This window comes from Hyperolius riggenbachi, chromosome 12, assembly GCF_040937935.1.
Source record: "Hyperolius riggenbachi isolate aHypRig1 chromosome 12, aHypRig1.pri, whole genome shotgun sequence".
NCBI classification, from domain to species: Eukaryota; Metazoa; Chordata; class Amphibia; order Anura; family Hyperoliidae; genus Hyperolius; species Hyperolius riggenbachi.
The window spans coordinates 16641607-16653639 of NC_090657.1; the positions used below are offsets into that span (position 1 = coordinate 16641607).

Sequence of the window (12033 nt, forward strand, 5' to 3'; positions counted from 1 at the left end):
AAAGACTGATGCAATGTTTACGCACATTCTGCATGAATGAGCACCGTCATTGGCTTTGTGAACACATGTTCACATCAGCCAATCACGGACCAGCGGGTGCCCGACGCGTATGCACATCCGCGTGCACGCGGACGCGACCGCGATCGTGCACAGAAGGAAAATAAACAGGAGGTGCCTATCTACGCCCCTGTAAGTCAGGTGAATTTTAAAGGGGCGTAGATAAGCGTGGCAGAGGTTGTTAAGTGGTTAATATTACATATCTATAACTGCTTGCCAACAGCTCTACGCCAGTTGGCCAGTAGAGATGGCCCGAACGGTTCGACCGCGAACCGATTCGCACGAAAATCGGTGGTTCGCGTTTGCGGTGATCCGCGAACTTTTTGCAAGTATAACCCGCCCCCTATACTACATCATTAGGCTCAACTTTGACCCTCACAGTCAGCAGACACAGGGCAGCCAATAAGGCTACACTCCCTCCTGGAGCCCAGCTGCATCGGCCATTTTCTCACTCGGTCTGGCTGCAGTAATTAGAGAAGGGAGAGGTTGCTGCAGAGACATAGGGAAAGCTTAGTTAGGCTCTGGTTAGGCTTGTTAGCTTGCTCCTTGCTGATTCTTATTGCTAAAAGCACCCCACAACTGCTCTTTTTAGAGCTTATGCTGTTCTTGTGATCGGTTTTTAATTTTTTTTGTGTGGCCCACTGGCACTTGCATATACAGTCCTGTCAGTCACAGCTGGCCCTTGGTAATTGCTATACTGTGCAAGGCCCAGCACATTCAGTGACTACCTTTTCACTGCACCTGTGTGGGACAGCTGCGTATTTGTAATACCAGTCACTGCATACCTGTTTGTTTACTGCACCTGAGTGACAGCACACAGCACGCAGTGTTATATATACCAGTCACTGCATACCTGTTCATGTTTACTGCACCTGCGTGACAGCAGCACGCAGTGTTATATATACCAGTCACTGCATACCTGTTCATGTACCTTGTGTGTGACAGCTGCACATTTGTAATACTAGTCACTGCATACCTGTTCACAGTACCTGTGTGTGTGACAGCTGCACATTGTATTGATACCAGTCACTGCATACCTGTTCAGTGCACCTGCATGACAGCACGCAGTGTTATATTATATGCCAATCACTGCATACCCGTTCATGGTACCTGTGTGTGTGTTACAGCTGCACATTTGTAATACAAGTCACTGCATACCTGTTCACGGTACCTGTGTGTGTGTGTGACAGCTGCACATTGTATTGATACCAGTCACTGCATACCTGTGCAGTGCAACTGCGTGACAACACGCAGTGTTATATTATATACCAGTCACTGCATACCTGTTCACGGTACCTGTGTGTGTGACAGCTGCACATTTGTAATACTAGTGACTGCATACCTGTTCGCGGTACCTGTGTATGTGACAGCTGCACATTGTATTGATACCAGTCACTGAATACCTGTTCAGTGCACCTGTGTGACAGCATGCAGTGTTATATTCTATACCAATCACTGCATACCTGTTCATGGTACCTGTGTGTGTGACAGCTGCACATTGTATTGATACCAGTCACTGCATACCTGTTCAGTGCACCTGTGTGACAGCACGCAGTGTTATATTATATACCAGTCACTGCATACCTGTTCAGTGCACCTGTGTGACAGCACGCAGTGTTATATTATATACCAGTCACTGCATACCTGTTCATTGCATCTGTGTGACCGCACTCAGTGTTATATACCAGTCACTGCATAACTGTTCACTGCACCTGTGTGTGTGTCAGCTGCACATTGTATTGATACCAGTCATTGCATACCTGTTCGCTGCACCTGCGTGACAACACACTGTTTTATATACCAGTCACTGCATACCTGTTCACTGCACCTGTGTGACAGCTGCACATTGTATTGTAATACCAGTCACTGCATACCATTTACTGCACCTGTGTGACTGCACATTGTATTAGTCAAGTCAGTGCATACCTTTCACTTCATCCCCCCGATATGGACAAAAAAGGCAGATGCAGACCCAGAGGCAGGCCATCCGGCAGGTCTGTTCGAGGTTGTGCTGACGTGATTTTGTGCGGCCCTGGATCAAAGTACAGTGCTCAGAAGAAGGCACGTGCCATCAGCTCCCAAGATTTTCAAGACGTAGTTGACTATTTAACACAGAGCACCTCATCTTCCGCAGCCACCAGCGCTACTACAAGCACCACATCCGCTACATTTGACACTTCGCAGGAGTTATTTGGTGGGGAATTAACTGATTCACAGCCGTTATTGTTACAACAAGATGAAGGTGCAAGTTACACCACCTCATATGTCTGAGTTAGGCGGAACTATGGACGTAAGGTATGAGGAGGAGGAGGATGAAGTACCTGCTGTTGGTGCAGTTTTGGAGGTGTCTTATACAAGCGAAGCTGGGGAGGATGATTATGATGATATGGATGTCACGTGGGTTCCCAATGGAGGAGATGAACAGGGGGACAGTTCAGAGGGGGAGTCAGAGAGGAGTAGGAGGAGACAAGTTGCTGAAAGAAGCAGGAGGAGCTCGTCGTCAGAAACAGCTGGTGGCAGTGTCCAGCGCCATGTATCGCCACCTATGGACAGCCAGCCAACATGCCCTTCAACGTCAGCTGCTGATGCCACCATAGTGCCATCACCCCAGGGCTCAACTACATTTTTTGTGTGTCTGCCTCAGATGAGAGCAATGCCACCTGTACTCTCTGCCAGCAAAAATTGAGCCGTGGAAAGGCCAACATCCGCGTAGGGACAACTGCCTTATGAAGGCACATGGAGAAAAATCACAAACTACAGTGGGAAGACCACTTGAGGAAAAGCAGCACACAAAAGCAAAGCTACCCTCCTCCTCTTCCTCCTCCTTCAGGTGCATTATCTTCAGCTGCTTTCTCCCTTGCACCTTCACAGCCACCCTTCTCCACTCTGCCTCTCACCTTGAGCGGTTCCTGCTCCTCTGTCCACAGCAGCAGCCAGGTGTCTGTGAAGGAAATCTTCTTTGAGCGAAAGAAGCCAATGTCTGCCAGTCACCCCCTTGCCTGGCATCTGACAGCTGGCTTGGTGGAACTGTTAGCTTGCCAGCTGTTACCATACCAGCTGGTGGACTCCAAGGCCTTCCGAAAATTTGTGGCCATTGGGACACCACAGTGGAAGATACCAGGCCGCAATTATTTCTCAAAAAAGGCGATACCCAAACTGTACCATGAAGTAGAAAGGCAAGTGGTGTCATCTCTGGCACACAGCGTTAGGTCAAGGGTCCATCTGACCACGGTTGCCTGGTCTGCAAAGTCAGGGCAGGTACATTACTTACACAGCTCATTGGGTCAACCTGGTGACCGCTGGCAAGCAGGGAGTACGTGGCTGTGAAGCGGACCTCCATGGCTTGCAGGCAGGCCTGCTGCAACCTCCTCTCCTTCTCCTCCTACTCCTCCTGCTACATCATCTTTGCTGTCGTCCTCCTCCTCCTCCTCCTCGGCTGAGTGGCAGTGCTACTCTACTGGTGCTGCGATCACCTCTCAGCTACACAGCCCCAGCTCCCCAGGGCCTATGCTGCATGCAGGTACGACGGTGTCACGCCATCTTAGACATGTCTTGCCTCAAAGCGGAGAGTCACATTGGAGTAGCTCTCCTGGCTGCTCTTAACAAAAAGGTTGTTCAGTGGCTGACCCCGCACCAACTGGAGATCGGTGTGACAACGGCAGCAATCTCATTTCGGCTTTGAATTTGGGAAAGTTGACACATGTACCCTGCATGGCACATGTTCTGAATTTAATAATTCAGAGATTTGTGTGTAAGTACCCAGGCTTACAGGACGTCCTGAAGCAGTCAAGGAAGGTGTGTGGGCATTTCAGGCGGTTTTACGCGGCCATGGCACGCATGGCCGATATTCAGCGGAGAAACAACTTGCCGGTGAGGTGCTTGATTTGCGATAGCCCGACTCGCTGGAATTCAACGCTCCTGATGTTTAACCGCCTGCTACAACAGGAGAAAGCCGTCAACCAGCATCTCTACAACTACTATGAAAGGACATGCTCTGGGGAGATGAGGTTTTTCTGACCGAAGTACTAGACACTCATGCGAAATGCCTGCAGGCTCATGCGGCTGTTTGAAAGGTGACAAACATGGTAAGTCACAGTGAAGGCGCCATCAGCGACTTGATCCCATACGCTTTCTTCCTGGAGCGTGCCGTGCGTAGAGTGGTGGATCAAGCTGTGGAGGAGCATGAACAGGAACAGGAGGAAGAGTTGTGGGATCAACTACCAGCAGAACCAGATGTTTCCTCTACACCTGCGGCAGCACAGAGGAGGGGGGAGGAGGAGGAGGAGGAGGAAGAGTCATGTGGGGAAGAGGAGCCAGATGAGGAAGGCGTGTTTTTTTTTTTTTTTTTGAGGAGGAGGCGGAAGAACAACCGCAGCAGGCATCGCAGGGGGCTTGTGCTGTTCAACTTTCCCGTGGTATTGTTCGTGGCTGGGGGGAGGAGGAGAACTTAACTGACATCACTGAGGAAGAGCAAGAGGAGGTGGATAGTATGTCTGCATCCAAATTTGTGCAGAAGGTGGCTTTAATGCTGTCCAGCCTGTTGAGGGACCCCCGTATAAAAAAACCTCAAGGGAATAACCTGTACTGGGTGGCAACACTACTAGACCCTCGGTCTAAGCACAAAGTGGCGGAGATGTTACCAACTCACCGGAATGCAGAAAGGATGGAGCACTTGCAGAACAAGCTGGCAACTATGCTTTACAGTGCATTTAAGGGCGATGTCACAGCACAATGGAATAAAGGTACCACTGCCAGTAATCCTTCTCCCATGTCCACGCAGGCATGGACAGGACGCTCCAGCGATTTCATCGTGATGTCGGGCATGCAGACATTCTTTAGTCCAATGCCTCGCCTTAGCCCTTCCGGATCTACCCTCCACCAACGTCTCGACCGGTAGGTAGCTGACTACCTTGCCTTAACTGCGGATGTAGACACTCTGAGCAGCGATGAACCCCTGGACTACTTGGTGCGCAGGCTTGACCTGTGGCCAGAGCTGTCACAATTTGCCATCCAACACCTGTCTTGCCCTGCCTCAAGCGTCCTGTCAGAAAGGACCTTCAGCGCAGCTGGAGGCATTTTCACTGAGAAGAGAAGTCGCCTAGGTCAAAAAAGTGTTCAGTGCCTCACCTTTATCAAAATGAAGGAGGCATGGATCCCGGAGGGCTACTGCCCGCCCGAAGACTAAGTCAGTCCCCACACACAGCATCTCTGCCTGCAGGCCGTGTGACTGCCTGCCCCAAGACAATGTCAGTCCCCACACAGCATCTCTGCCTGCAGGCTGCTTGACTGCCTTCTCCGCCACCACCAACAGGGTCCAGGACTCCAGGCGGATTCCTGAATTTTTAAGGCTGCTGCTAGCAGCGGCTTCAATCAAAACCAATGACAATTTTTTCTGGTGTGTGTACATGCCTGCCTATTTTTTCTGGCTGCATTGCAGCTGCAGCAACAAAACAAAAGGCATGTACATGTGTCAATTCCCCTTTGTGATCGTTACCTGGCCGCAGTGAAAGGGCTTGCGTATCACAATGAAGCAATGACCGCCGGCTATTTGAGTGTGTACATCCAAGATAATAAGGTCGTTGCTTCATTGTGGACAGAGCAAACTCAATCAGCTGGACAGTCACTGTTGTTCTGTCATTGAGCTACCTCAGCCCGGCGACCATATGGGCTTGAAAACCGCTATCACCTGCACGCTCGCCATTGTGCGCACCAGTCCAGCACTGCTGTCACTACACAACCCGCTGTTTGCGGTGCATTACACAGTGAGTTTGGTCTGACAGTGTGAAGCAGTACACTAATTACACTACCTGATTGATGTATTCACATACAAGATGTTTTAAAGCTCTTTAAGCCTCCAATTTAGCATTCAATGTGATTTCTGCCCTTAAAAACGCTGCTGTGCTTCAAATACTGATCTTTCCCACTCCGCCATGCCCCCCTCCAGGTGTTAGACCCCTTGCAACATCTTTTCCATCACTTTTGTGGCCAGCATAAATGTTTCTAGTTTTCAAAGTTCGCCTCCCCATTGAAGTCTATTGCGGTTCGCAAACTTCGCGCGAACCCAAACTTTTGCGGAAGTTCGCGTTCGAGGTTCGCAAACCTAAAATCTGAGGTTTGAGCCATCTCTATTGGCCAGAACGAAGCGGCAGCCCCAGGACCGCTCAATGCCAATTGGCGTGAAGTCCTGGGGCGGGGTTTTGCAGGAGATCGCCGCTAGGAGACTGTTAGACAGCGAACCCACCTTCTATTTACATGGTACAGTGCTGCGATCTATGGCAGCGCTCTACTGGGGACAGCCGTGTCACTCGGCAGTCCCCTACAGAGCATCAGGAGCGATCAGCTGTCATAGGCAGATGCCTATGATAGCCGATCTCAGTGATTGGCTGGCGGGGGTAGGGAGGGCAGATGCCTATAACAGCCGATCTCGGTGATTGGCTGGCGGGGTAGGGAAGGCAAATGACCACGACAGCCAATCTCGGTGATTGGTTTGCGGGGGTAGGGAGGGCAGATGCCTATGACAGCCGATCTCAGTGATTGGCTGGCGGGGGTAGGGAGGGCAGATGCCTATGACAACCGATCTCGGTGATTGGCTGGTGGGGGTAGGGAGGGCAGATGCCTATGACAGCCGATCTCGGTGATTGGCTGGCGGGGGTAGGGAGGGCAGATGCCTATGACAGCCGATCTCGGGGATTGGCTGGCGGGGTAGTAGGGAGATAATAAAAAATATGTACATTTATTTAAAAAAAAGACAAAGAAAAAAAAAACATCCTGGGAGCGAACAGAGCCCACCAACAGAAGGCTCTGTTGGTGGGCAGAAAGGGGGGGGGGGAATCACTGGCACGGCCCTGCAGCAAACCCTTAAAGCTGCAGTGGCCTAAATTGTAAAAAATAGCCTGGTCACTAGGGGGTTGTAACCCTACGTTCCTCAAGTGGATAAGGTGCTGACATCTTCTGCAGTGTTTTAAAGGGACCATGAGCCGAAGGGGTACAAAAGATTTATACATACCTGGGGCTTCCTCCAGCCCCCTCCACGCAGATCGCTCCCTTGCCACGGTCTAAAGTCTTCTGGATCTCCCGGTATCAGTCCAGTTCTCCCCGGCCAATCGGGCCAGTCGGCACAGCGCGCTCCCTCCTGTGGCTGGGAGCTTTCTGTGCGTGTGCAGTAATGCTGTGCAGGTGCAGAACGCTCCCAGCAACAGGCGCCGAGTGATCATTTAGATCCCCATTGATCTTCGCAAAAATTTGACCCCGTGTAAACTATACTTTGTGTTGTAGTTTGCGCAATTATGGAGATGAATCAGGGAACGATTGTTGGTCATTGCTGATCCATCTTCATATGGCTTCCTAGCTTAATTTCTTACATAGGAATTCTTAGAGACATAAGCTGCCAGGAGCATAGCAAGAGTTTTGTGTAGGATGGCACACAGAAGGCATTGTTTGACATTCAGTGACGTCACATTTTTTTTACTAGGAGTGGGGTTCAAATTCTCGCGGATATACATTGATTGGACCTTAAGTCCAACGCCTTAATGCCTTAACCACTCGGCTATCCTGGTTGGTTCTAATTCTACATAGTCTGTTTTTTTGTTTTTTGTTCCTTATTGCACTTATTTGCTTCTGGGCTGTGTCTCCCTTGGACCATGGATTCTTCGATTCCTTGGCCCACACCCTTCCAGTTCTAGAACACTGAACTACCTTCAAAATCTAGAACTGTAGGAACTGCACACTCTTTTGCTGTGCAGAGCAGTGTTCCTCCAACAAATCCAATAGCTGAATGTATAACTGACACACAAGCTGCACAAATGTTTTTATTCATATCCTATACTATAAAACCCCTGTGTCCCTGCGCCCTTTTCTGTCCCTGTGTCCGTGCTTTTGCGCTACTGCTTTTGCGGAAGTGCGGCAGGGAGTGCAGGTGTCGCGGCCAGAGCCTTGCGCCTGTTTTTAAACAGGCCTTAGGCCTAGTTAGTGTATTAAATGCCTAATATGTTTCAGGGACCATGGAGACCCCTTCCTCAGTAGAAAACACACACGGCATTTGTAATTATTTATATTTTCTTTGGATATTCATCTAAGTTTGTCTTTTGTTTGCTTGCAGCAGGTAGCCCACAGAATGAAGAAGAGCTCCATATTCTTAAAACTGATGAAAACATAGGTATGTCTGCTGCTGTCGGTGATAACGTGCCATCATCTTTTATAATGTCTGGTTAATGTTACTGCTCAGTGTTGCAGGCACATGGCTGGGTTCAGGGGCTTAGCAATAGGGGTTGCAGAGGTTGCAACCGCATCGGGGCCCTTGGGCCAGAGGGGCCCCGAAGGGCCCTCCCTCAACTACAGTATTAGCTCGCTATTGGTCCTGTGCTCATAATAATCACTTCTATAGATGCTTTGAATAGTGGTAATCATTAAAAAACTGTTCCCCATCCCCTTCTTGCACCTCTGACACTGTGGTTGTCCTTGTCAGGTTTTGGTGAGCCGCCTCAATTGTTATGTATAGAGTGCTTGGGGGGCCTCATTGTAAAACTTGCATCGGGGCCCATAGCTTCTTAGCTACGCTACTGGCTGGGTTGGGTTAGGCTGACTTATCAGTTAGAGTGGAAGTGGGGGAGAGTAAGCCATAACCACTAAAAGTCTGATAAAATTACTAAAGGTTGGCCTAAGTGTTGCAATGCTGCAGACAGATGTTCTGTGATCAGGACCGGCCTTAGGTTTCACAGCGCCCTGAGCGAAACCTGATTTTTGTGCCCCCCCCCCCCCCCCTTCATCCTCTTCCCACGTGCATATACACACACACACGCACATATACACACACACAGGCCCATATGCAATTCCCCTTTTCTCCTGAGATATCTCCTAGGACAGTGGTTCCCAACCTTTTTGACGTTGTGACACATCACACCAAATGCTCAGATCTCTGTGACACGTCACGTATGTATAATAGAAAAAATACTATTAATATCCACGAATGGATGGAAAGAGTGCATTATCCTGAATACACTTAAAAATGAAGGTTAGGACCTTTCAGGAATATTAATAAAAACAATCAGTGGGACAGTTAGCCGCCCCCCCCCTCCCAATTAGAATGATAGCACAGCACCGACAATTTGCACCACGCGTTATAGCCACAGAGCGCCTCCCCCCCCCAAAAACGCCCTCAGACTCAGTATAGGCAGGTAGCCAGGTATAGGTGCCCCCAGTGTAGGATCTCATGTGTAGGTGCCCTCAATATAGGTTGCCAAGCATAGGGGCCCCAGTATAGGAAGTCAGTTGAAGGTCTCCATGCCCCCCATAGGTAGCCAGGCGTAGGTGCCTCCAGCATAGGTAGCCAGGTGTTGGTGCCCTCAGTAAAGGTAGCCAGGTGTTGGAGCCCTCAGTATAGGAAATCAGGTGTAGGTGCCCTCAGTATAGGCAACTAGCTATAGGCGCCCCCTTGGCAGCTGGCGCCCTGAGCGACCGCTCCGGTCGCTCATATCAAAGGCCGGCTATGTCTGTGATTACGCGAGGGCATAAGATATTAATTAAATTTTAACATTTACTGTATACTATAAACTGGGTGGTTCTAACCCTTTAACAGCTTCAATAGAGTTATCTCATTTCAGATAAATGCCCTGCTTTTGACCTCAGTCGGCAAAACTCATTGTGCTGCAAATTCTTGGAATGCTTTGATCTCTTTCTCTGCTAGCAGAAAATATAGAAACTGAAAGCAGAAGTCCACTATTATTGTCGCACAGTGCCCCCTAGTGACAAGTGGCCATAAATACACAATACATCTGTACTAATTAAAAGCAAGGAAATATGACAAATCAGAAATAAAAAAATGTGCTAAAATTAATTGGCTTGGAGCCAGGGGAGTAGCAATAGGGGGTGCAGAGGTTGTGACCGCATCAGGGCCCTTGGGTCAGAGGGGCCCCGAATGACCCTCCCTCAACTGTATTATTAGCTCTCTATTGGTCCTGTGCTCATAATAATCACTTCTATAGATGATTTGAATAGTGGTAATCATTAATAAACAGTTCCCCATCCCCTTCTTGCACCTCTGACACTGTAGCTGCCATTGGCATTGGTGCGCCGTATCAACTGCTATGTATAGAGTGTTTGGGGGGGTCCCAATGTAAGACTTGCATCAGGGCCCACAGCTCTATAGCTACGGCACTGCTTGGAGCACTTGCAAGCCTATAAATAAATAAATAAATTGGCTGCTAAAGGGTCAATTAATAGTTTTTCGATTCATCTTTGTTACAAACCTACAAACACACCTTAGATAACAATCAACCAATGGCGCCATGACTACACGGGGGTTATTCAAGTTGTCGGACTGAATCTACTCAGTTCAGTTGAGTTTTCTGACTGATTACTACTGTATTCTTCCACAGTGGTTGGTCCCTGATCAGCCATGATGGGGGTGAAGTTGCATCTTCAGCAACCATCTGATGCACGCTCTCCATTGTAGTTGGTCCAGGTGTTTGTTTTTTCATCACTAGAAAGACTTGTCACTGAGGGCGAGCAAATAAAATCAAAGGCATTTACCTTCCCAAGAAAAGCATCCACTGTAAGGAGGTAGAGATGGTCGGTCAGATGCAAATAATTCCAACTTGCATGCAGATTCCATGCATATTGTATGCAGCTTGGGCCATATGCACTTCATGATGATTTTGATAGATTCAGTTCAAAGCTACATATAATTTGCAAGAAATCAGCATTCAACCCAGAATAATTTGCATCTCATCGACTATTACTTTTAGGGACTAAGTCTGCCCACCAGATGTTTGTACAGATACGAGAAGTCTTGCATATTAGGTGCCATAGCCCCAAATTTGCAGCCTATGGCACCCTCAAGAGTCTAATGGGAAGTGGGAACTTGAGCTTTGGTCACATGAAGTCTCTTCCACTCTGCAGGAACCAGACCCCAACAAGACATCCCAGCTGAAAACTACTTTCCTAAAACCATTCTAGAGATCACATGTCGGCCTCAAAGAAGTAATCTGGAGTGAATTTAGAAGTGTAACCATAACGGAGTAGCCCCTGCAACTGCAGGGTAGCCCAGTGCTGTGAGGGGTCCTAGCTACTAATCTTTCCTCCCACCTATACAACCAGGATTCCATCCTTCAGATCACATGATATTGTGTCCATACCTGTTATGGTTGAGAGGATCATGATGGCCATAGTTGTTATGGTTGAGGGGATCGAGATGGCCACACTTGTTATTACTCCTGGCAGTGGCAGATGTGCCCTCAGACTATGGATGTGACCAAATGGGAAGCGGGAAAGGGGTGTGGTCATTGGTGTGAAGCCCTTTAAAGCTTTGCTGGGGGGGGGTCCCATGGTTAATAGTTATGCCACTGAAGCATCTCTTTGCATGCTGATAAGTTAGACCATATACTGTAAAACAGTCTATCCTTCAAGGAGTCCAGCAGTGTTATATCTGCAATTTAAACCGGTTGGGTGCTCAATCCAGTAGGAGTGGGTGTCCCTCATACTGAGCCATTCCAAAGCAACCATGACTCTACCAGTTGGGTTTTTAATTTACTTCAATTTAGGGTGATTGTAACAGAAGGGGGGGGGGTAGACACCCGATTATTGGTGAGAACACCCCAAAGTAGATGGGAACACCCAAGACTTCAGAGGGAAGAAATCCACCCTAAACCTGCCTAGCACAACATGAGAGACAAGCCTGTCCTGATATGTCTAACATGAAAAAAATAGATTGGGGTACAGTCAGTTAAGCTTTATTGGGAGTACAACAGTTAATTTGCAACTTAAAGCTTTTATATGTCTTTCCCATTTCCAGGAAACAGTCAGCAGAACCATGATGTAGAGTACACAGAGGCTGATGGTTCTCCACCAGAACCCCAACAAGGTAAGAGGACTTTCCTCACTCAGTCTGTACGGTAACGGGATACTGATTTCACACAATGGAGGTAGGAAGATACAAGCGCTTCCCACTTAGTTGAATTAGTCAAGTTGCCACAGGTTCCT

At 48.6% G+C, this 12033-nt stretch overlaps 1 protein-coding gene across 1 annotated transcript in view; it reads left to right on the forward strand.

The window, feature by feature from the left end:
* The window catches only part of PECAM1 (platelet and endothelial cell adhesion molecule 1), a 121345-nt gene that overhangs the window by 74999 nt on the left and 34313 nt on the right, over window positions 1-12033 (forward strand). The window contains exons 12-13 of the mRNA XM_068263830.1: window positions 8156-8212; window positions 11846-11914. Coding sequence (XP_068119931.1) covers window positions 8156-8212; window positions 11846-11914 — 126 coding nt within the window. The remainder of the gene's footprint in view (window positions 1-8155; window positions 8213-11845; window positions 11915-12033) is intronic.